Source organism: Azolla caroliniana, unplaced genomic scaffold (assembly GCF_043228905.1).
Source record: "Azolla caroliniana isolate FFs.n. ecotype wild unplaced genomic scaffold, voAzoCaro1.0.p SCAF_69, whole genome shotgun sequence".
Lineage (NCBI taxonomy): Eukaryota > Viridiplantae > Streptophyta > Polypodiopsida > Salviniales > Salviniaceae > Azolla > Azolla caroliniana.
Genome location: NW_028230504.1, coordinates 100,635 through 126,071, shown reverse-complemented (window position 1 = coordinate 126,071; position 25,437 = coordinate 100,635). Strand labels below are relative to the sequence as shown.

Sequence of the window (25,437 nt, the reverse complement as noted above, 5' to 3'; positions counted from 1 at the left end):
TTTACAAATTGGAAACCCCATAGTGTCCATTTCACATTACAAGTCTATTCGGCATTACCATTGCCACCTAATAAAGGGAAGTTCCCCATGAATTACAATATGATCATGTTTATTGCATATCTTTGTAGATTGTTAGAACTTAGAACCAAACGATATGCCATTTCTCTTAACAATCACAAAGTGACCCCTCTTATTTGAGATCGATGCGACGCAGGTTACATTATAACACTATAAATGTTGAATCAATGGTAGTTGTTGTAACCACTAGCAATATTGAGGCCATGAGCCACAATCACTAATGTATATTTATTTATTTAATGTTTTTTCCAATAAATGATCACTAATATTGCAATTACAAAGATTGTTGATGTTAAAGAAGCTCTCTTCACGGTCGGACCAATTGAAGATATCTACCTAGCTTCTTTGGCACAAGTCACAGAAGCATGCAACACATTGGTTGGATAACGAGTCATTTGGATAACGAGTCATAGGCATTCAATGAATTCATTAGTAAATATACAATGTTTGCTGGACAACAAACATCCCGTGTGTTATGTAAAAAATGAGTGCATGTAGTGAGTTTGACTCGTAATGCACTAGTTAATAAATATACGACACCGTAGAAAGAAAAAGAAAGAGAGATTATAAATGAGTGCATGTAATGGGGTTTGAATCTACTGCATGGGTTGGTAAATATTTACTTTACCACATAGAGAGGTGGTTATGATGTTATGACCATAATTTCACGTATATATAGGTTCCAGAAACAAATCACAAAAACATTGCATTGTGGATGGCAATCTCTGGAATGAGAGATGGCCAAAAATTGTCCTCAAGACAGGATCGCGAGCATGCATACCCACCACCATACATGAAGAAGTGACGTTATCCCTGAATGAATATAACCATAGATCATGACTACACACACACACACACACACAAGATTTTAAGCAAACTTGGGGAACATGTTATTTACTCATGGCCATCGAGAATGCAAACTCGACTTTACGTTACCTGGGTCCTCACTCAAATGGGGGTGGAGGGGTGGTGGTGTGAGTTCTAGAATGTTTGGGTTTGAACCTAATTTACTTCCTTCAATCACGAGAGTTCAAGAATATATATGCAAGTCCTATTTATTTATTTATTTATTTACGGTTTCTTTGGTCATTGCTCGAATGTATAAGGATTCATAGACTTCGGTGTCCGAGATACGATTGACCCAATCGGCCTTCCTCGGGTCATAACTCGGGCCGAAATATGTATGTATGTATGTACATTAGTGAATAGTTTGTTTCAAATGCATATCTGTAGGTCATTTTGACATACATACCATACCTTACACAAGTTTTACAATCTACATTCTGAATCTGATACATATATCTCCTGGAATGAAAGAAGACACGCAGAATTTCTGTGATTTTTCTCTATGTACGTATACGCAACACTAATTTATGAACATTTTTTTGGCACATTGATGATGATGACAACAACAGCTCGCGGAATCCAGCCCCCCCCTTGTACATCATCATCCTCAAGAGCCACTGATTACTTCTTTCCCTTCCCATGAAACCCTACTTCATCTGCGTTTCCTTCCAATACAGCTTCTTGGGCGATTTTGTTGAGCTTCTCACATCCGAAGGAATCATATTCCTGTGTTTTCTTCACAAAATTCAAGCTTTTCAGTACGTAAGAAGAGCGAGAGGGGGAGTGTAAAGAGTTCCATTTTTCTCTACAGATCTACGTTCTACCATGTAATGAGATTTATTCATTAGACGGACAGAGAGAAAAACGAGAGTGAAAATGGCTCACATATTGTAAGGTCATGGAAAATCAAGAAATTATCGAAGAAGAAGGAACAAACCCACATGAAAGCTCATCTTCATCATTATCCTCTTCATCCACTTCATCCTCTTCTCCATCTCATACACAATCATTTGCATCTTCTCCATCTTCACAAAAAGAGATCTCTGCACCTTCTTCTGCATCAGGCTCATCTTCATCGTCATCTTCGCCATTTTCAGAACCTTCTTCACCACCACCAAACGTAGCTATCGATCATGCCTCAACAAGTTCAATAGCAGGTATTTATCAGTATTCTAATGCCAATTCTAGTATTGAAGAAGCACATTATCATGTTGATGATGGCAATGGCACCTTAAGAGATCAATCAATGGTACAAGAAGAAATTCAGCCAACAACGTCTACTGGAAGGGTTTCTACATGTGAGTTAAGTGAAAATGAAGACAGCAATAGTATCCATACTGGACTAAATGGACCAGAAGCGTGTAATAGATCAGCTGTTTGTACTGGTTCAGCTGAATGTTGGACTGATGTCAACCCTGTCGCTTGTTGTGAAGCAACCCATACTAAAAGCATTTTAGAAAATTATACTAACACGGCCCATACTGAAAGTACTTCAGAAAATCATGTTACCATGGAGAGTATGGGTGATGTTCTGGTCCTAGAGGAGCAAAAAGCAAAGGAAGATCAAGAAAATGGCTATAATACTAGTAAACAAGAACACATGTCTTTAGGTGCAGATTCTCTTAATAACAGAGTATGCACGCCTGTGGAGAATGTACATGATGATGTCGAAAGGAGTGCAATGGCAGGCAAAGATATGAGAACGAACGATATTTGTGATGTTGACAAATCACAAAACATAGCTAAAGGGAATGCTATTGATTTGCGAGGAGACAGGACATGCGATACATCCTTATGTGCTCCAGAATTAGAAAAGAGTGTTGGGTCATCTTCTTCTCAAGTAGATATTGCTTTGGAAGATGGAACTGATTTTTCGAAAAACGTAAAAATGCAGAATACTTCAGATGAATCTCCCAAGAAACCACTAGACCTGGAGGGTAATGATGCCATAGCCATTCAGAGATATTTGAAGTTGAAAGAATCAAATGTAGCAGTTTTCTCCGGAAATACGACCATCAGTCCTGACCAGACCCCCCGAGGTATTTTCTTTTGATGCCATTAAACTTCGATTGATTGCAATATACTGGACTCTTATCAGATTACGATCAAAGATGTTCTAATGGTGTGCCCAAATCAAGTCAATGTCATTGAGCAAGAATATTTGCCATGACATTTCCTAGCTCATAAGCTATCATATACGATTGGCTGTCAAATTAAAGTTCAGTAATAATCCTCTTCCAACTAGTGAATAAGAGTAATTGAAAGCCTATTTTTAATTGCATTCTACGCCGTATGCTTGTATACTTTTACCTATCTAGTGAATCTATAACTGTTTTTTTTCAATGAATCTCGTGGTCAAATAGTTCGTTTTCCTAGAATGAAGACCCAAAGTGCCAGTTGTAAGGATCTAGCTTCTGAATCATGTGATTAAAGGAAGTAGCTGGTATGAAGAGATCAGGCATTAGTAAAACAGGGGAGATAGTTCTATACTAACCATAGAAGTTCCTTCTGTGATTGATGAAAGGATCACTGATAAACTCATGGGCCTAATTTTCGCTTAACTCAAAAAATTATGCAATTCCTATTATATACCCTTTTTTAATGAATAAACTTAGTAGGCATTATTAAACTGCACATTGATAGGCTGGAAATTGCGAAACTAGGATCCAGATAGTAGGCTGAGTACAGCAGGTGATGTGAGGCATTTTCCAGCCTTAGAGTTAGAGCTATTAAAAAAATTACATAGTTTGAACTATATATTAAACCGTGTTACAAGTTTGACGTCCAGAAAGCAGTGTTCAGCAGATGTCAATACATCATTTTAGACTTAGAATTTATGCGAGGTTTTTAAGCAATCAAGGCTGGCGCAATTAATGCAAAGATAGAATTGTTAGGAAGGTTTTGTCTTCTTCTTTTAGAAATCTTTACGTAATCAACAAATCATCTTGGCAACGTTGGCATGACAGGTCTTGGAACATGTTATAGAGCTCTATTTGACATTTGTAACTTTCATTAAAATTTATTACTGATAAAACACATTTTCTCAAAATAATCTAGGTTTTGGGTAAAAAAGTTGACAGGAAAGAAGTGTTTGCAGCATAAACCTGGCGTTTAAAATGGATAATAAGATTGATGAGAAAGCTATTACAATAAAATTTTCTGAAACAAATAGGGCCAAGACAAAAAATGGACAGAAAAAGAAGAATATCAACATATATATATCCATAATGGGTTGGAAGATTTGTGAAGGAATCTACTGTGTACATATATATATCTGGTGTACATAATGGGTAGCTTCTTGTATCTTTCTACAGTAATCTATTGTGTCAAGCTTCTTAATCATGCTATTGGAAGGGATTTTTACTTTGAAAGTGAACTTGTTTCAAGTCATTTGACATGTAACAGCTCCTAAATCGTACCATTTTCAAAAACTATCAAAATTCATCTGCCAATGTATCTGGTCTTCAGTTGCCTGATGGATAATCAAACATAAATATAACTTAACAAAATCAGGAAAATAACACACAACTGTGATTGTCCCTTATAGTTATTGCTTTTATCTCACCGATAGAAAACCACCACCACTCCAAGAAACTGGTTTTTAGCAAGCAACTTCACGAACTTTGTTCATGATCATCCTGGAGTGCACTGTAGACTATTTTCATGCTTATTGAAGCCACGATGTTCATCAGATGAATTAAAATCACTTCAAATCTGAACTTCAGCAAACAGTCTTAAATTTGTTTTAATTCATACTCATATGAGAGGTCAAAAGAACTGCCTTTCACAAAAATACGAAAACTAATTTCTATTGTAGATCAACACATCTCAACTTTTGCAACATTATGTCTACGGTTCGTGTTGCAGCATAGAAGAAGCGTGACAATGCTTGTAGCAAGAATTGGCAAGATTAGTGTGAAGAGAGGGATTTGATTTGCAATACTGGAATTCTTTAGGGGCTGAGCTCATTGTATAGCATGTCGACTTGATCTCTTTTTATTTACTTGGTTTCTTCTGTTTGAGATCTTCTGTTTATCTATTTTCTGGAAATAGATGAAAAATAAAACAGTTGGGAATTATGAATTATATCCAAGATTGCTTTGAATGTTTCAACTAAGGGAAAGTAGAATGATTAGAAATTGAGAGTGGAAAATTTCCTGATCACATATGTATGTTTACTCTAAAGTTATGATTAAGCTAAGAACATAAAGTTGGCATGCCAACTTTATTCAAGAATATCCGTCGATTTTAATGCTGGTCTTGCATGGAGCCTAAGAAGGATATTTTTTCTTCAAATATTGTTGTAGAAATAAATGGACTTAAACGTGCACAAACAATGCCCAGTGGAAATTTTGAGGTTGTTGATGGGATTGTCCGATCAAGAAAGAAAGAAGATTTGAAGAGATCAATTACAGATAAGTACAACAGAGGCAAAGATACTACTGGTCTATCTCCAGGGTCAAAAATGTCAAGAAGAAAGCAGGTAACGCAGTCATTTCCCCAAAAATTTTAAAGAAACAACTGACAAGAAATCTAGATAAGTTCATAGAAGATGATCCATCATAAGTAAAAGCAGAATCATGACAAGTTTGCCTATGGGCATAGATTTTATTCCTCCCAGTGTTTAATAAAAGTTTCTTGAATGGCAGCTTGACCCGGAACCAGTTTTAACTAAATATCAGTTTAGAAAGGAATAACTATTTAATGCTTATTTTGTACTTGCGATAAAATACATTACCATGACATAATGAGAAAGAAAAGGAGATTTTTATCTTTCAAATAGCCAGCTTGCTAGTTGGCCAACCTCCTTGTATGTAACTCCCAAGAATCTATCTTATCTGAGAATCTATATAAGAAGTTCATCTGGATCCGACGATAATTATTCTTTATTGATTTGGGCAAACCACTAATGTTTTAGCAGCCATATGAATCTGCCCAAGTCATTTATAATGTTGTATAAACACTGGTCAAATATGTTCTCCTTGTATGGAGTAATGGATTACTAATATAAATTTGAAGATAGAAGTTATTCGATCAAAGAATGCATTCTCTTAGTTTATATGCCTGCAGTTTGTCAGGTATTTCAGATTCATGTATTGACTATACTGACTTTTATATACCTTATGGAAATTGGTGTGTAATTTGGATTATAAAAGTTCTTTATTAGAGAATAATAATATATATTGGAAATTCTGTTAAAAAGTATGATTTATCTTAAAGAATTAACGCTACTGTTAAATACGAAGTTAATCTTCCTTGTCATTTATGATGTTAGAAGAAACTTGTGAAGAGGATTTGCAGAATACAAAAAGATGGCACTGTTGAGTTTGATGCTGACAAAAGTGCTGAGCTTGTACCTGGCTTATTTTCCACATCATCATATGAAGACTCTTCACATGATGAAGGAGATGTGAACAGTTCCACACGGTTACCTCTGCAAATTGCCATGCTTATTGTTGGAACACGGGGAGATGTTCAGCCTTTTGTAGCAATAGGGAAACGTTTGCAGGTCTCTTATCTAGAATTCAAAATGTATGCATGGCAAGTTTCATAAATACTATAATACAAAATGCCTAAATACCTTTTGCCTTAATAATTTATTAGGAATATGGGCACCGTGTAAGGCTGGCAACCCATTCAAACTTTGAAGAATTTGTTTTGCAAGCAGGCCTTGAATTCTATCCATTGGGAGGTGACCCAAAAGTTCTTGCCAAATGTATGTTGACTTATGAAACATAACACTTGTAGACTTTGGTGTTGAATGCATTTCTGCTAACAGCTCCACTGTGTTCATCATGTATAACAGACATGGTAAAGAATAAAGGTTTCCTTCCATCGGGAACATCAGAGATCAGGATACAAAGGAAGCAGCTTAAATCCATCATTAACTCTCTTTTACCTGCCTGCACATATCCTGACAAGAGCAATGTGCCTTTCAAAGTTCAAGCAATTATTGCCAATCCTCCAGCATATGGTGAAGTTACATGCATTTGGATTTCGTACACGTGGAAACTCATTGCTGCTAAGGTTTTAAAATATAGAACAGTGTTTGGTACTGATTTCAGGTCATGTTCACGTTGCCGAATACTTGAACGTGCCTTTGCATATTTTCTTTACTATGCCTTGGACGTAAGTATGCTTCTTCTGTTGAAATCATTAGAAATGCTATCATGTATGCAAACTTGAAGGTAGTTCTAGGATTTGTAAAACCTCCTATTGCCATTGGTTGCATGTTCCCTGACATTGATTTGAACATTGAGCCACATCCAAAATAGCTATGATACTAAGGATGAATAAGAAGGAAAATAGATACGTAGTTCTTAGGGGCCCTTGAGCTTGTGAATAGAGAGCTTGTGATGTCTATTCATGGGGTTAACACTCAACTCGGGCATGTGTGGTTTTTGTTAGGACCTTCAAGAGACTAGGAGGGATAGTAAAAAGCAAAGACAATGAGTTCATGAGAATTTAATAAAGCGTGTTGATAATTCAGTGTTTGATAAACTGATATTCAATGGTGCGGGGCTGTGAATTTAGGAAGTATCCATGCAAGATTTTGTGCCTCTGTGCTTGTGACAAAATGAATACAATGCGTCCAAATTCTTGCTACTATCTTGTTATAGTGCATTATCATCCATATGCCAGTGAGAACAGGACATGTGGGATTTGTGTGGTCTGATGTTTGATTTCAATGCTTGGACATGAAGTCTGGTGCTAGTTATAATGTCTCATAGTATGAGCATGATATGACTAATATTAGTATAGAGAATTGAAAACATTGGACTGCATACAAATATATTCCTCAAATTGCTTGGTAAGGCTATTCCTTTCATATGTGATAGTACTGATCATTGCTTGCAGCATGTGTATATTTACACATTTTTTTCATATATATTTAATATTTTATGAAGCATACCACAGATCCCCAAGTGAAAAATGTAGTCAAATTCATCTACAGTCATTTACCTTTTCTCTATTTTTTCAGGCCAACAAGTGAGTTTCCACATCCTCTTTCTCGAGTGCATCACAATGCAGCAAACCGGGTAGAGCATTCTTAAAATAGCTAAACTTCTTAAGGAAAGCCAAGGAATAAACTAGGTTTTTCTCTTAACTTACTTGACTAATTTATTCCATGCTTCAGATTTCGTACCAAGTGGTGGATTCCCTTATTTGGATTGGAATACAAGGACTGATTAATGATTTCCGAAAAAAGAAACTTAGGCTACGTCCAATCACCTACCTCAGTGGTTCTCAGTTGTCTGTCTCAAAGCTTCCTACAGGATATATTTGGAGCCCACACCTTGTTCCAAAACCGAAAGGTGTATAGTTAACTTTTTTTCCCAAGCGTCCACTTGTTGTTATCATGCTATAATAGGTAATATCATGCATTGAATACCTATCGCAGAAGTTGGCTGAACCAATTGTCGAACTGCATTGTTTGTGCAATTGCAGACTGGGGATCAAAAATAGATGTAGTTGGATTTTGCTTTTTGGACCTTTTGCAAGATTATCAACCCCCCCAAGATCTGGTGCAATGGCTTGAAGAAGGGCCTCCTCCCATTTATGTGGGCTTTGGAAGCTTAGTAAGTTGAGAATATCTTTTATGATATCCTTTTATTTTGCATATGCATTGTTAGGACTTCAGTTTTCCCTGTAATGTGCTGGCGCTCTCATGTTTCGTATCTCATTTATGCTTGTAAAATTTCACCGAAAATTGCATATGTTTGTATTTATGTTGTGCAACTCGGATAACAAGTAAAATCCTCCACAGCCTGTTGAAGACGCAGCAGGGATGACAAAGATAATTATTGAAGCTCTTGAAATCACTTGTCAAAGAGGAATCATTGGTAGAGGCTGGAGTGGACTTGGAACTTGTGAGTTTTAAAGTGCATGCACATTGCCCGCTAATGTGTTCTTTAATGAATTGTAAAATATTACCTGAACATAATAAAGCATAATAAAAGACAGCATGAGCTCACATTGTTCCTTTGTTTTACAGTGGTGAAGCTACCTGATTCCATTTATCTGTTAGATAACTGCCCCCATGATTGGCTATTTTCTCAATGTGCAGCAGTGGTAAGATCTTAACCAGTCCTTGCATCATACTCCTGATTAAGTGGTAGCCTCTTATTTTGTTTAGGATTAGTATATGATGCAAATTGTGTGGCATTCACAAACTGGACGTATGTCATTAAGATGCATAATATCCAAAAATATGAGGAAACGTACTGCATCCCCTGGGCAGCCCAAGGAAAACCAGTATGTGTATCCATAAAATTCAGAATGTATGCATCAACTCACTCCAAATGAGGGCAGCTATGTTTGTGGCTCTATTATGGAGGAATGCTGATTATGAAGAATATCAGAGCAGTGGGCCTTCCATAGAGATTCACAAATGAAGTATATATCTTATGTGAAGGCCATTCTGTGCAGCCAGCAAATAAACCTGGTAACGACACCGTTATGCAGACTTGTGTTAGACATCAAAAGAAAAATCTATGTACAGATAAACACGCTTACATTATATATTTTATCTCAATATCACCAAACCAACTGGACATACATGCATGGCATTAAAATACCACAGGTTGACCATGGTCTTGATGAATTATGACTTCTGCATGTTTTTCATCTCGTATAGTGGGTTTATTAACAATTAACACACTTGAAACTGTTTATTCCTTTTCCCCCTTACATTCTATTGTTGAGCTTCAGTTGTCTCCATGAAACAGGTTCATCATGGTGGGGCAGGGACCACAGCCGCTGGTTTGAGAGCAGCTGTAAGAATCCTTATGCTGTCTTTTCTTTTTCATGATGGGTAATTGTATTAATTACTATGATGTCTAACAAAGAAACTGAAGGGACAAACTGCATGCTCAGTCTGACATCGAATTATATTAATTACTGTTATATACAAAATTCCCAAAACCCGATATGCGAGTGTATGTGAAGGAGACCCAAAAGGACCGCAGTCTCAAATGGGAACAAAAATGAACACATTCCAGATAGTCTGATTATGTCCCAGAAAGTGAAAGACAACCGTCAGGATTACACATAGCCTTCTAGTGTTGGTTTGCTGAAAATTAATCACATGGATGCATGTAGAACGCCAGACCCTATGTGCTGGCCATTCATTTGCTCTATGAGAGACATTTCTCTGATTTCATCTTTTTATGTTGAAAGTTTCTGGGCATTCACATGAGCACTAGACATGATTCCACTCCTGGCTTTAGAAATCATCACATGGATACAATCTTATGGACAGCTGCTAGTTTCTCGTTATGATGCAGCTGGAATAACCAGTGATGTCCCTGGGGATGAGTGGCAGATTGCATTTTGACCATGATTTGTGTGAGCTGTTTCATATTTTTTTGAGGAGTTCAGGGTGATGAAGAACGATAACTGATTTTTTTGGCTACTAGTTTTTTTTTACTTATACAGCCCTATTTTATAGAAAGTATAATTTTAGTATTTTGTAGCATTCCCCACAACAAATCTTGTACTTCTGTGGTTGGTTTTGTTTGATAACCAGAATTTGCATAAAAATTGACTCTTGATCATGATATAATAAATGTGATATATTGCTTGATGTATGCTGGTTAAGTTAGCCACTTGCAGTTTGCTGTACAGAGTCTGTGTATGGCGTTACGATGATGTTATTTTCTCTGTTTCTAAAATGAGGCACTAACAGTGGTATAATACGTGCATTTATGCCCTTACAGAAAGACAATGGTTTTATTTTCTGCATTGCTAAAATGAGATATGTAATGTACTACATGGAGGGCATGTAAGGGGTCTTCATTCTCACATTTATAAAATAAGGCAAATGTGATATGATAATGGAGGCTATGTATGTTCTTACAGCAATGCTGTGATTTTCTTGTTCGTAGAGAATAGTGTAAAATCTTTCCTTATCCAACATTAGTAAGTATTATTGGGTTGTGGTTATCTAGAAAAAGAGTTATTGAATCCACTGGTATTTCTGGTGCAGTGTCCAACAACTATTGTTCCCTTCTTTGGTGACCAGCCTTTCTGGGGAGATCGTGTATATGCCAAGGGTGTAGGACCCCCACCGATTCCTGTGGATGAGTTTTCTCTTGATAAGCTAGTTCATGCGATACATTATATGATGAATCCCCAGGTATTTCTTACTCTTATTTCTTTATTATGTCATGCACTTTAGGTTCTTTCAATTGAAATGTGTAAACTTTATTATGCAATACATCCTTTCTGCAAACTTTCCTAAGAGGTGCAAGCATGTGCAAGAAGTTGTTGGTGGATGTTGTTTGTCTGTATCAATAATATGATTGTCTTTTCTTTGATCCAGCCCTTGTTCTTGAAACCTTAATTTGATCTGCCCAAACATTTGAAAGCATAATTGAGTTGTATATTTGGATATTGATTTTTGTCTTGGCATTTTTTGCTGTAAGCCCAAAATCAACTTGGCATTTTTTGTCTTAATTCTTTTATGTCAAGCAAGTATGAGATATTCGGCTATGATTATATGGTGCATATGGAAGAAGTTGCACTGCATTCTTATTATGAGCCCTCTTGCAGAGGAGAGTCAATACATTCTGTTGATCCATAAACCAGAGTCTATTGATAGATTGCATCTGGTTCATCTTGGGTTGAGTCTCTTTTATAGTGGCATTATAATTCCGCTAATTGTTTCTTGCCTGTTTAACCATCTCACAGCATTTCAGTTGTCACCATCAATAATAGATCCAAGAAGAATTAATTCACTTGGATTGGATAGGAAGTATTCTGTAGTCAAGTCATGTTAAACCCAATCATTTGTCTATAGGTTCCTCATGCCTTGGTCCTTACTATTTCTTTTACTAGTTCAGAGGAGCAATGGTTGGAACTTGAGTGGTTTTTTTTGTGCAGCATCCAACACCTATTAATCTAATTACTGAGATTGAACTCAGGTGCATGATTAATAAACCTTTGGTTTACCACTAGAATACAGCCAGTGGTTTTGTGATTTTTTTGTCTTAGTCCTAAGTATTAACAAAACACCTTCACGGCAAGCTTTACCTTAACTGTATAGCTTCCCTTTGTAACAAGGTTGGTGCAATGAAATAGGAACCATGGGTACAAGTAATGAGACAAATGCAATGTAATCTTGTTCGTTTTCCCTTAATTTCTGTGGTGGGAGTCATCCTCTTTCATACAAGAAAACAATGTCTAAAAGTAGAAACTATTATTTGCCTCTTTAGTTACTTCCCTCTTTTGTTTGGAATGTTTTAGTAACTTTGACACTCCCCTCAAGCTGGTGAATTTCCTTGCCATTCCTAGCATGGATAGAATTGTTTGGAATGTTGGATTACTTAATTCTTTAGAGAGAATATCTGCTACTAGTTGATGATAGGGCATCTGGCATGCAGATCAGATCCCTATCCACCTCCATGAAGAAATATCTGTCCACCTCTATGTGTTTCGTTCTGTCATTCTGTACTGAACTATGTGCTATCTAGGACTAGCTGCTTAATCAGCATCTGTATATGCTTCTATTTCAACCCCTATTCTTCTTCTAAAAAGATGTCCTGGACTGCCTTTTAGACATTGCATCACTCAATGTACTGCCTGTAAGTGTACCTTCCTTGGACTATGCATGAATTGGTTTGCCACACTGACTGCAAATGCAATATCAGGCCTCATGTATATATTAGCTTTCCAACCAAGTTTTGGTACATTTCTTTGTCTATATACTCATCTTCCCAATGTTCTCCCAATCTGTGGTTTGGGTCAATCAGTATGTTAGCTGGTTTGCAAGCCAATTTCCCTGTTCTGTCCTTTATCAAATCTGTAACATACTTCTGCTGAGAAATGGAAAATCATTGTTTAGAGCAAGCCACTTCAATTCGAAGGAAGTATTTCAGCTTTCCTAATTTCTTCATCTCGAATTCTTTGTTGAGATGTTTGTCTAGAAATTCCTTCTCTTCCCCATCATCCTCTGTAATCATAATATCATTATTCGTAAGTATACAATAAGTGGGGTGGCTTGCTCTAATCACTACCTGTTGGGACTGGGTTCTCCCAACCCAGGGCGGTGCCGCAATTGGAACAGAGGCAGGGCTCCCTGGTGTTTCCCAGTCAGTTTTGGGATAAAACAGGGGCACCACAGTCATAGAGATAATACAACACATATCATGTGTAAACTTTTGTATAGACAGCTTTGGGACATCTCCTACCCTAGCTCCTGTACCTAATGAACCATTTATTGTAGCAATTTTTTGAATGTGATCAGTCACTCCTGAGTCTAACATTTAATCCAATGAAAATGGGTAATTCAAATGAATCAATCATACTTATTTATATGTAATAAATAAGGATGATTGATGAGTCGTGTGATCAGTCACCTGAGTCTACAACCTAAGCATTTCTCTTATCCTAGAGATTTAACCAATGAAAATGGGTAACTCACATGAATCAAAGGAACTAAGGCTAATTAAGATATGCAGCTTTTCATTTGTGTATGATGGCAATAAGGGGAGGTCTGTTTGTTCAAAATTTTACAGGTTAAACAAAATGCAATAGCTCTAGCTGAAGTGATGAAAGGGGAGGATGGGGTTGAAGGTGCTGTGGCTGCCTTCCACAAGCATTTACCACATATAATGCCGACTACTACTAAATTGAATGCTCCAAAAAGACCTAATTCTTTCTATGGTCATCTATCGTGCTGCTTTTGAATACCATATTTATATCTATCTTTAAACAAAATGCAATAGCTCTAGCTGAAGTGATGAAAGGGGAAGATGGGGTCGAAGGTGCTGTAGCTGCCTTCCACAAGCATTTACCACATAATGCCGACTACTAAATTGAATGTTCGAAAAAGGCCTTCTGATTCTTTCTATGGTCATCTATCGTGCTGCATTTGAATACCATATTCTTTCTTTTCCCAAGCAACATATGTGATATCCAATGTATATATCCTTTGTGCTTTGAGGATACCCTTGTAGAAACATTTAGGATAGTTTTGAATGCTCAAACACCATATTGATTTAATTGCCTTGAATCTGTTACTTATTTGTAAATTGTAAAACTCATTAAACTTTAAGGTACAATCCCCTCTTCAAATTCTGTAATAAACTTATCCAAGAGTATTGGTATCTAGTTACCAGCCAAGCAAGTGCCCATCTTTTATTTTACCTGTGAAGGCATGAACAATGTTCCAATCTGAAAGCTCTTTTTGATACATGACATTGGGCTTGACTGCATATTGAAGATCTACACAAGTAGCAATGTCTTCATATGTCAATTAGCTCCCAACAAGATACTGTGAGTACAAACAATTTCTTCACTTGCACAAAACACTGGGAGCAGGTAGATATGTTTTCAAATAAAACCCACTAAGCTGTAACCTTGCTGCTCATTATTATAATTATGCAATACCAAAAACTTCTCAGTGAAGTCGGGGATCATTGCGAAGGTTAGTCCAAAAGATCTTGCATTTCATTATGATTGAAAGGTGTTGGGCATCATTGCAAAGGTAGTCCAAAAGATCTTGCATTTCACTATGATTGAAAGGTGTTGGGGATCATTGCAAAGGTTAGTCCAAAAGATCTTGCATTTCATTATGATTGAAATACGTTTTCCTAATGACAATTTAAGGACACCAACATTTTCATCAAATGATAAACATTATGATTTTTAAAAAGATATATAATCTATACAACATTCAAACGTACTCAAATTATGCTTTTGTAACTGAAATGTGGTTTCAAGATGGATAACAATACCATAATATCTCAAAATTAAAATTCCCAATGCTGCATCATAGCATCCATTTTGCAAAATACTAAAGAAAATAACCTACAATCATCTCTATCCTATCTTCAAGGACTTATTATGCAACTTACCCTTTATCATACATATTCTAAGGTTTACACCTTTTCATTTTTAGAAATCGTACCATTTAAAAAAATAGCCTATATCACTCTTGAAACAAAGCCTTGTTGCAAGAACTTAGCATCCATAATTGAGGAATCAACAGTTACTCCCTCTTTCTTTCTTGCTCTCCTTCCCTTTTCCTGAAATTTGAATTGAAAACGTGAATAATCATTTTTATATATCACCAGATTATTGTCATATTGCACCGATATTACACACTCCAGCATTCAAATCATGATTGATTTCATTTTTATTCTCCTTATATTTATTTGATGTTAAAAGTTCTTCCCTAGACATCAAAATCATCATTCAAGACCCATAGACATTAATATTGATATCTAACACACATTCTAGGTAAAACAACTTGATTCTCAAACAATGAAATCTAAACACATCATTATCAGCAATTCCAAGCACTGAAACACAATAACAATTGCAGTGCTAGTTTAAATTTTGGATCTGTTGTCAGAGAAATTACTACCAGTTGAGAATGGTTTGACTCATTTCGGATTGGTTTGGGAGTCTCAATATCGAAGTCACAATTTGAAACCTAAACTAAACCACGAAACATTTAAACCAAAACTGTTTACACCCAATCAGTTCAAGAGATTTATAAACCATTAAGGTGTTAAGCCACTGTTTTGGCTAGAACCAAATTATTGGCAATTTTACAATTACTTTTCGATATTCTGAAGGATATCTTTTCAAAATTTGAAAGAATTGTTAGGGTTCAAATTTGAAACTTCATATACATATTACATCATTTATAGAGTTATTTTACATGTTTAATAAAGATTTCAATGATGTTTCCTCAAACCATTAAGCCATTAAGCCATAATTTGAAGCCGGATAGACACAAACTGTTAAGACAATGAAGGCTCAAACCAAACGAGCAAGCCAAACTGAATTATTTACAAAATTTTAAACTTGAACTGAGCTAGTTAAGTTGTCAAGCAACAGATTCACAGTTCAACTTGGCTCAAACTAAAGCATTGGCGATTCCTAGAATTTACCATAAATATCTATGTTACAGAATGCAAAAAGTTTTTTTCCCCCTTTAAAACTAGTCTTCCATATGCTTGGTCAAAAAGTGACTTTCCTAATCCCATGGTGGAAAAGGAATTCTGGAATTTGATTAATGGTTTCTTCATCCTCGCTTCTTTCTACCAGAAAAATTTGAAGCATGTAATTAATAGAAATTTAAAAGCATTTCTTTCTGTAGTCAATCGACTTAAGAATTTCTCTATCTGATCTATCCACAAATTCTTCCAGTGTGAGGAGCAAAGAGCAACATTAATGATGTTTGACAATTTCAAGTCTTCTTCACATGACAAGGTTTTGGTCAAATCCACTATGAAGTTGAAATAAAGACCAACAGTGTTCTTGTTTGGAAATTTCAAGTCTTCTTCACATGACAAGGTTTTGGTCGAATCCACTATGAAGTTGAAATAAAGACCAACAGTGTTCTTGTTTGGAAATCAAGAGACATTGAGAAGAGTTCAGAAAAATGACAAATGTAGTCATAGACCCACATCAGCAAAGAACCTTCACAATCAATCACTTCATCCATTTATCATTCTCATTTTACATAGGGTCTCTCAACCACAAACAACATTCTAAAAGGGTTATACTCGATAAAGAAATATGTAGACATGTACATACATCGTGTCCACATGGACCTTGATCTCATCATCCTTGGAGTCAAAAACTCAAGGTTATTCATTATCAACCAGCATGTGTGGTTTCTGTGTACATGACATTAGAACACTTCTATGTAGTAACAGAGTTCTACCTCCATGTCGATATCATTAGCCAAAGGATCCGGACCTCTGTTTACCCAATTAATAGTGAACCGGGCAAGAGTAACTGTCAATCACTCTTGAGCCTCTAATCTCGCAACCCTGACCTTAATTCTTCTCACACTCACTCTCTCCTGCGTTAACTCTCTCTCTCTTAATAGATTGTCACTGTTAGATTCATATGTAAACAAGAGGAGTATAGAAGAAAAACTATCACCAGTTCTATTATAAAGAAAGTATACAGTACACATACAAGAGGAAGAGCGATTAGGCTTTGGCTAATTACCAATTAACCTTAATTGCTCTTACACCGAAGAGAAAGATTGAGGAGATGAAGTTAGCTCTAAAAAAGACTATGTGAAAGGAGAAACCCCAAGAAAGAAGTGGAGCTACCAAAGTCACCTTTTGGTGACTTTTATAGCTTTTTACAATGGGGTTGTTCCTTAGCATCAAAGTTGCTTTAGAAACCTTGCCATTTCGGCCTAGATAAAGAAATATGTATTTGACATGCATATACATCATGTCCACATGGCCTCATCACCCTTGGTGTCGAAAACTCAATGTTATTCATTATCACCCAGCATCAAATTTGCTTTGTTTTAGAAACCTCATCATCTTGAACCAGTTAATGTTGGATATCTTGGGAAGCCATAAGTTAAATGTCCATCTAATGTCACATTCCTTTAAGATACTATGCATGACTCTCTATGTGTATACCCTACCAAAATGCTGGAGAGTTATTCAGGATCTCTCTCTTCGGAAGTTTTACAATTGTACTTGTTCCTGGAGATAAGGCTAAAGATATATTAATATATCTTCCTTTCTTTCTTCCATATCTGTATCTCTTATGGAATATTAAGGCCATCTCTCTTTTATCTTTCACTATAAATAAATATTAAGGTTGCGTATATTTTACTCAAACTAGAAGATGCCATTCTGTAATTGATTAATCATGTGATGTAGTTATCATATAAATAACATAGATATCAAGAATAAGGAACATAAGGAGAGATTTATTATATATCTCTACAAAAACTTAACATCATATGAAAACATTAATAGTTTAAAACCCCCTTAAAATTAATGTTGAGGGTCTAAAATAATGCTTTTTATGTGTGGGATTTGCATCTGATAATAGCACTTACCACAATGAATCTCACAATTCCACCAATTTCAAATATCTGAATATGAAGGCAAATTATTTACACAACTCGTACAGCCAAATGCTATATTATTACATATTTGATATGAAGCCATAATATTGAATCTTGAGCACAACATAATAGTTCCTTTTGTATAGATGAGTGAGACAGTTCCCAGACTGCCTGATATTAACTTTAGACAGAATATTAAGGTTTTAGATCATAGATGCTTCTCGCAACACGCGTCTTTGGTGCTGATTGACAAAAAAATGTGGCTACGTTTTCAAAAGAAACCAAATTTTGAAACAATTGATTAAGCATGTTTCGTTGGCTACACCAGACGAAAAATGTGGTTACATATTTTCGAGAGAATTGGAATTCAAAAGCTTTGATCATTGGCTACTCACTGATGAAAAAATGAATCTACATTTTCAAATGAGCCCAATTATTCAAACAATTTGTTCAAGAATGTTTCTTTGGCTATTCCTACATTAAAAATGTGGTTGCATATTTTTAACAGAATTGGGATTCAAATACTTTTTCCATTGGCTATTCACCAACTAAAAATGTGGCTACATTTTCACAAAATAAAAAGAATTCAATTCAAACAGTTAGTGTGTTACCATAAAAGCAGAGAATGACAAAACATTACCAGGATGTGTCGAATACAAAGAGGAGACTCAAACTCATCTTATCGATTGAGGGAAGGAGGCTCGAGGAGGATTTGCTCGGTATGGATAGGATCAGAGGTTAAAAGCTACGAACAAAACAAAGGAAACACAAACACAGACACACACACACAGAGATAAGTAGTACATATATGAATACAGCAGACAGAAAAAAATACATTTGAGGAGAGAAAGCAGAAAAAAAAAAATACATTTGATCAGAGAAAATGGAAAAAAAAATTCATGCAAATTGTTACACACGAATACATGTACATGCATGTACATACATACATGACTACGCATGCATCAATATGTAAGTGCATACATGAAATACACACATAGGTAAGGAAGCATACATGAGTATATATATACATTGATAACTACCTACATAGATAGGTACAAAGATATTGATGAGTGCGCACACGAATATATACATGTGCAGAAACCCATAAGAAGCTAGGATTTGCGGCTTGCAAAAAACACAGTTTACGTAAACACATATATGTAGATAATAAACCAAATGCATACGCAAACAAAGATAAATACATAAGTAGATACACATACTGAAGATAAGTATATAAATGAATACAAGTACATGAGTGAATGAAGACACATACTCAGATAAGTACATAAATGCATACACACACATCCATCAAAAGGTACCTAAATGGATACATATACATATACAGGAATACTTGTACATAGGTCAAGGACATAAATGAATATACGTAGATATACAAGAATGTACGTGCAGAGATAAGTACAAAATAACATTAAAAGCGCATAAATGAATGCCCATACATAGATAGGACAGCACAAGAAGAAAAGCACATACATAAGATACACATATAAAAACCGAATCAGATACATGGTTACGAGAAAAACGTCACAAATTACAGAGATTAATCCAAACAATACGTCATTACCGGGTCGCGAAGCACAGGCTTGGAGTCATCAGGAACCACGCGAAAGAGAGGCTTCCTACTGTCACTAGTCCTGCTCTTGTTGTTGTTGTTGTTGTTGTTGTTGTTGTTGTTGTTGTTGTTATTGTTGGCGATGGGGGTTCGAGGTATGGATGGCGATGGCGATGGCGACATCTCGCTCTGCATCATATCCTCTTCTGATTGCCTCGTATGTATTTCCTTTCTTTCCTCTGAATGCAGCAAAGCAAGTGCGTCATTTTCTTCTTTTCCTGACTAATCAGTAGTAGCTTAGTAGTGGGCTCCACCAAATCTAGTTAAGCCCATCTCCAAATTTGGAAACCTTGCTAATCGCATATTATATACTACACCTGTTGGAACTAACTCCAAAAACCATATTCTTCGCTGAACTGGTGAACTATACAATTGATACATCCTAGAGCCCATCCAGTTGTCGCCCATTTGAACAAATTGTTTCCATGCGACTTAGCTCACATGCGTTGTGATGTGAGACGAGAGATTAGGGGGGCACAAGTGATGAGAGTGGTCAACTATGCATACTTTGCCATAAACAAGTATGAGAGACCGGGTATCACGCTTTAATACAATGCTTTGCCTTTGATCATATTCAACAATGCCTTCCATGCGTCTTCGACCAAACCCAATCCTCGCACGAATTTCTCTTACAACCACAATGTGTGACTCTCAATTGCAACATTCGTTGGTAAAGTTCTTGAACATCGAGAATCACTAGTCACTTTCACATGTATTATGTGAAATGTAATATTTTTGGTCTCATAGGTAATATTTGACATCCGAAGACAATAATATAATCTACCCATCTATGTATCTATCTCCGATATGTTTGAAGTTATTGATTATTCTCATATAAATTGGATGATGTGCAACACTTACTTGATGTATTAGAAACATTGTGCCAAATCAATGGGCTAACTTTCATGTGGAGAAAACCAAAATGGTAGCATATAAGCTAATACAACCAAGACACTACCCCACCTTTACATACAAGGCAGAACCAATACAAATGGGGCAAAGCTTCAAATATATTGGTATTGATGTTCATCCACGAATAGGTGGAATGTATGCTTTGAGTCTAGACGTTGAGGGGTTGGAATAGTTATTATACGTTCATGAATCAATCAATGTAACCAGAGTGATACTCGATCATGGGTATTATAGATCTAGATACTAATGTAAGCTTAAGATAAGGATAATGAAAAGATAGATAGAAAGGAGAAAGAGAAAGAAGGGTGTCGATCCACCCGACCACCCCCGAGCGAAGGGATCGAGACGGACTCGAGCCTCGATCGGCGTCCCATACCACCGCCGTGGCGTCGAGTCGTACCTGGTGCTGGCGCGCTCGCTACAGGAGTTGACCCACCACACGAGCAGAGTCTCGATGTAGTCAAGAGATCATCCAATGAGGGTAGCTAGGCCTCTTATTTATAGCGAAACCCAAGGCCCCCAGGCAAGTTCACACTTGACCTAATGGGTTGTCTCAATCCCGAGGATTAAAAGTAATCCTCCCCTTCTTTACACTCTCATTTAACCCTCACACTTATCCACGTGTATAGAATACTACGGTAAATTCTTACCACGGGATATTATATGGTCATGCCCGTAACATACTCCCCCTCTTTAAAACATTGCACTCTTGCAATGGAAAGTTAGGGAAGTTAGTTCTAAGAGTATTTTCGCGTTCCCATGTGGCATCTTTTATTGATTTATCCATCCATTTTATTTTGAATTCTCGGATTTCTTTAGTACGTAATTTTTTTGTTTTAACATCGAGAATTCTTTCTGGTACATGTGGTTTAGAAGATAATTCTTCAGAAGTAACCAGAGTTTCAGTTGTAACTGTATTGTCGCCAGAACCTAGAAGTTCTTTTAGACGACTCACATGAAAGACTGGATGAATTCCGACACCATCGGGAAGAGCGAGACGATAGGCTGATGACCCAATGCGTTTGAGGACTGTAAAAGGTCCACAAAAACGTGGGGCTAACTTAGCGCACTTACTCGTAGACAATGTCTTAGAATTGTGAGGTACACGTAAAAATACCTTCTGTCCAGGGTTGAATACACGAGGTTGCCTATGATGATCGGCATAAAAACGCGCTCTATCTTGAGCTGTTTTTATATTATCTCGTGCAATATGCAACATATCTTGCATATCCCGAAGAAAGTTTTGCGTACTTCGCAACTCATCATGATGTATATTAACATCAATCGGGGCTCGTGGCTGAAAACCATACATCAACATAAAAGGACTATATCCCGTCGACGTATGCTTGGAGCTGTTATAAGCAAACTCCAAAATTGGGAGATAACGTTCCCATTTTGTTGGTTTTGCACCAACGTATGCTCGAAGCATGTCCTCAATAATTTGATTTACTCGTTCTGTCTGTCCATCGGATTGAGGATGATCCGTGGAGCTCATGCTCAACGTAGTTTCTAACTTCTTAAAGACTTGTGTCCAGAAGTCACTAGTAAACTTTGGATCTCGATCACTCATGATATCCATCGGTAACCCATAAAAACGAAACAATTCGTCAACGAATTGGTAAGCCAATTCAGGAGCTGTTACCGTGGTTTTAGTAGCAATAAATCTGGCCATTTTAGTTAGTCGATCAACGACAACCCAGATGGCATCATGACCTTTTTGGGTGCGAGGAAGGCTAACAATAAAATCCATGGATATACTTTCCCACTTATTATTGGGAATGTCCAGGGGATGTAAAAGTCCTGCGGCTTTAAGTCGCTCGGCTTTGTTAACTTGACACTGGTGACATTTAGTCACATAGCTATGTATGTCAGGACGCATCTTAGGCCAATAAAATTGAGTGGAGATGAGAACGAGTGTACGATGTATTCCAGGGTGCCCTGCTGAGGGTGCATCATGGCATTCAAAAAGAATCCTCTTTTTGACCTCGGGTAAATGTGGAACACAAACCTTCCCATTACGGTAGAGCAAACCGTTAGCAATGTGGAAGTATTCCTTCGAGGATGTGGTGGTGTCTGTTCCAGACTCAACTCTTGCCCAGTATTTTGCGAAATAACTGTCATCAGGATACTTTCCTCGAAGGTGATCATAAAGATCTGATGATATTTCAGTGAAGCTAAGCGTGTTAACTTCACGGATGCGACTTAGTGCATCAGCGACAATGTTCATGGAACCTTTACGATATCGTATGGAAAAATCAAAGTCTTGGATGAGATCAACCCATCGTGCCTTACGACCTTTCAGGTCTTGTTGGTCACAAAAATATTTCAAGGACTCGTGGTCCGTAGTTACCACAAAGTGATTTCCATAAAGATAATGGCGCCATGTTTTGAGCGCATGTATAACTGCAAATAATTCCTTTTCTTGAACGGTATACCGACATTGAGCAGAATCAAGTTTCTTACTCTCGAATGCTATTGGTTTACCATCTTGATACAAGACAGCACCTATAGCATAATCGCTTGCATCGGTTTCAACCTCAAAAGGTTTTGAAGGATCAGGTAAAAGAAGTGAAGGAGCCTTGCAAACTAGGTCCTTGAGTTCCTTAAATGCAAGGTCTAGTGTAGCATTCCACACAATAGGTTTTGTAGACTTACGCGTTTGACCTTTTAAAAGATCAGTAAACGGCGTCGTCAATTGGGAGTAATTACGAAGAGACTTTCGCAAAAACCCCACAAAACCAAGGAATGATCGAACTTCTCGAATATTCCGAAGAGTGGGCCAAAGCTTGATTTTCTCAATGCGAGAAGGATCAATTTCAACTCCTCGTTCGGTTATGAGATGTCCTAGATAAGTAATTGATTTCTTGAAGAACTCACATTTTGAGATCTTCGCATAAAACTGTTTGTCACGCAATGTTTGTAAAACAAAGCGGACATGTCTAGCATGTTCTTGTAATGTACGGCTATAAACTAAAATATCATCCAAGAAAATAACGACAAATTTTCCAAGTTGTTCTCGGAAAATGTCATTCATTTCTTGTTGAAAAGTAGCCGGAGCATTGGTCAAACCAAAAGGCATAACCAAAAACTCGTAATGGCCATAGCGCGTACGAAATGCCGTTTTAGGAACATCGTCCTCACTTATTCGTATTTGATGGTAGCCAGTACGGAGATCAAGTTTCGTAAAATACCGAGCTCCCTGGAGACGGTCAATTAGATCGTCAGCCCGGGGCAATGGATACGAATTCTTGATCGTCACTTTATTCAAGCGTCGGTAATTAATACACATACGCCATGTGCCCTCTTTCTTTTTAACCAAGAGAACTGGTGCACCCCATGGAGATTTACTATAATGTATATAACCCATTCGTAAATAGTCCTTGAGTTGCTTAGATACCTCATCTTCTTCGGATCGACTTAAGCGATACGGAGGTATACTTATTGGTGCAACACCAGGTACAATATCTATACGATGGTCTATATTACGTTTAGGAGGTAACCCATCAGGTAGTTCACTTGGAAAAACATCATGAAAATCATTTAAGATTTCATCAAGTTGTTGTTGTTCAAAATATGTTAATTGAATCGGGACATTATCGATATTGTAAACGTGAATGTCCGGATCAAGTACACAATAAAATAACGTAGAACAAGACAACTCGGATATTGATGGACACGAGGAAACAATCGAGAGGGATTGTTTTTTTACACATTGAATAAAATGCGTACAATCGTTCAGTACAAAAGAAATGGAATGACGAACCCAATCAATAAATAAAGAAGAGTTTTTATTATAAAACCAGGGATAACCCAGTATTACATCGGTGGTACAAAGATTCATTACATGGAAGTCTACTTCCTCTATATAAGTATCAATAGAAATTCCTAATGAATGAATCGCCCCGTTGATGTATTGTACTCTTCCATCAGCCAAGTGCACCGTGTAGGTGTGATCACTTACGGTGGGTTGGATTCCCCATATCTGAACCAAACGATCATTCACAAAATTGTGTGAGCTTCCCGAATCAAATAAAAATTGTACGGGAGATCCATTGATATACCCGTTTGCACGTAGTAAATCATTGGGACCCAATACATAGTGAGGGAAAGAACATTGACAATTACTTAAATGATGTGTATAGACCTGAAGGACATTAGGAATCTGACCTTTATGGTCTGCAGCTTTAGCTTTGTTGTCGTGCTCTTTCCGTTGGAGCTTTCGACATTGATCTTTTGTATGACCCTTCTTTTTGCAGAATACACAAAAAGGATGTTGTCGCTTACAATCGCGATCCAGGAATTCGTTGGGTGTCTTGCGTTTCCCAACAAATTGCGACTGCTTAGTCCCGGGCGCTTCGTTGGGTTTGTTATGGTCCTTCTTCGAAGTGCGTTGATAGCGAAGAACTATTTCAACGGCCTCTTCGAAGGATTTTGGATCCTTATCGTGCACTATCCAGTGATAGTCCGAATTGGGGATGCCATTGACAAAACAAGCTATCAACCAATTGTCCCCTTCTAGACCCGATTTTTGGATTTGGGTTCTAGCATGGTGAACATAGTCTTCTAGCGAGGAAAATTTCCTGCTAGAGAGGTTCATTAAAGCTTGTGCTGCCTCGGTTCGAGAGGGAGGTTGCAGAAATTGGCCCTTAAAAACCGTGACAAAATCTATCCAGGTATCGGGCAATTTCCCCATAGTACGGAGGCCACGCCACCAGGCGGCGGCCTTACCCCCGAGTTCTCGACCGACATATGCAATCTTCGTACTATCTGGCGTGGGATAGAGCTCAAAATGAGACTCCCATCGTCCCAGCCATGTGCAGATTGCTTCTTCGGTTCTTTCCTTTTTGTCTCCCGTAAATGGCTTAACGACAAATGATGGTTCACCTTGTCGCTCATCAGGTCTATTAGTCTCACGTTGTAGACTAATGACACGTGCCTCAAGAGCACTCTGAGATTGCCGAAGTTCGGTCATCTGTTGAGCGGTGAAACTAAGGTATTGGGTTATTTGTGCCAAATACATCTCAGTGGACATTTGTCCAGGAGGATTCCCTTGAGTTCCTTCCGCTTGAGCGGATGACATCGGGTCGTTAATTTGAGCCATTAAAGATTATTTCTGGTAAAGAAATAG

At 37.2% G+C, this 25,437-nt stretch overlaps 1 protein-coding gene across 3 annotated transcripts; it reads left to right on the top strand.

Moving 5' to 3' along the window:
- Nucleotides 1–1,561: 1,561 nt before the first annotated feature.
- On the top strand, nt 1,562–13,950 carry LOC147849409 (sterol 3-beta-glucosyltransferase UGT80A2-like). Of its 3 annotated transcripts, none has more exons than XM_087337557.1 (14): nt 1,562–2,963; nt 5,232–5,407; nt 6,203–6,433; nt 6,529–6,640; nt 6,731–6,898; nt 6,990–7,053; nt 7,907–7,964; nt 8,063–8,240; nt 8,374–8,504; nt 8,693–8,795; nt 8,921–8,997; nt 9,654–9,699; nt 10,896–11,062; nt 13,443–13,950. In XM_087337557.1, exons 1-14 carry the CDS (start codon nt 1,823–1,825, stop codon nt 13,611–13,613), a joined length of 2,823 nt encoding a protein of 940 aa, XP_087193683.1. In that variant the 5' UTR covers nt 1,562–1,822; the 3' UTR covers nt 13,614–13,950. The 3 variants fall into 3 exon arrangements, with proteins under 3 accessions (XP_087193683.1, XP_087193682.1, XP_087193684.1); XM_087337556.1 differs by having other exon boundaries at nt 6,200–6,433; XM_087337558.1 differs by having other exon boundaries at nt 6,200–6,433; nt 9,654–9,701; nt 10,913–11,062.
- The last annotated feature ends 11,487 nt before the right edge of the window (nt 13,951–25,437 follow it).

Coding starts and splice junctions, on each gene's coding strand:
- LOC147849409 (XM_087337556.1), top strand. CDS start 1,823: ATGGAAAATCAAGAAATTATCGAAGAAGAAGGAACAAACCCACATGAA. Junction 6,899..6,989: donor TGCCAATCCTCCAGCATATG/GTGAAGTTACAT, acceptor TACTGATTTCAG/GTCATGTTCACGTTGCCGAA. Junction 11,063..13,442: donor ATTATATGATGAATCCCCAG/GTATTTCTTACT, acceptor AAAATTTTACAG/GTTAAACAAAATGCAATAGC.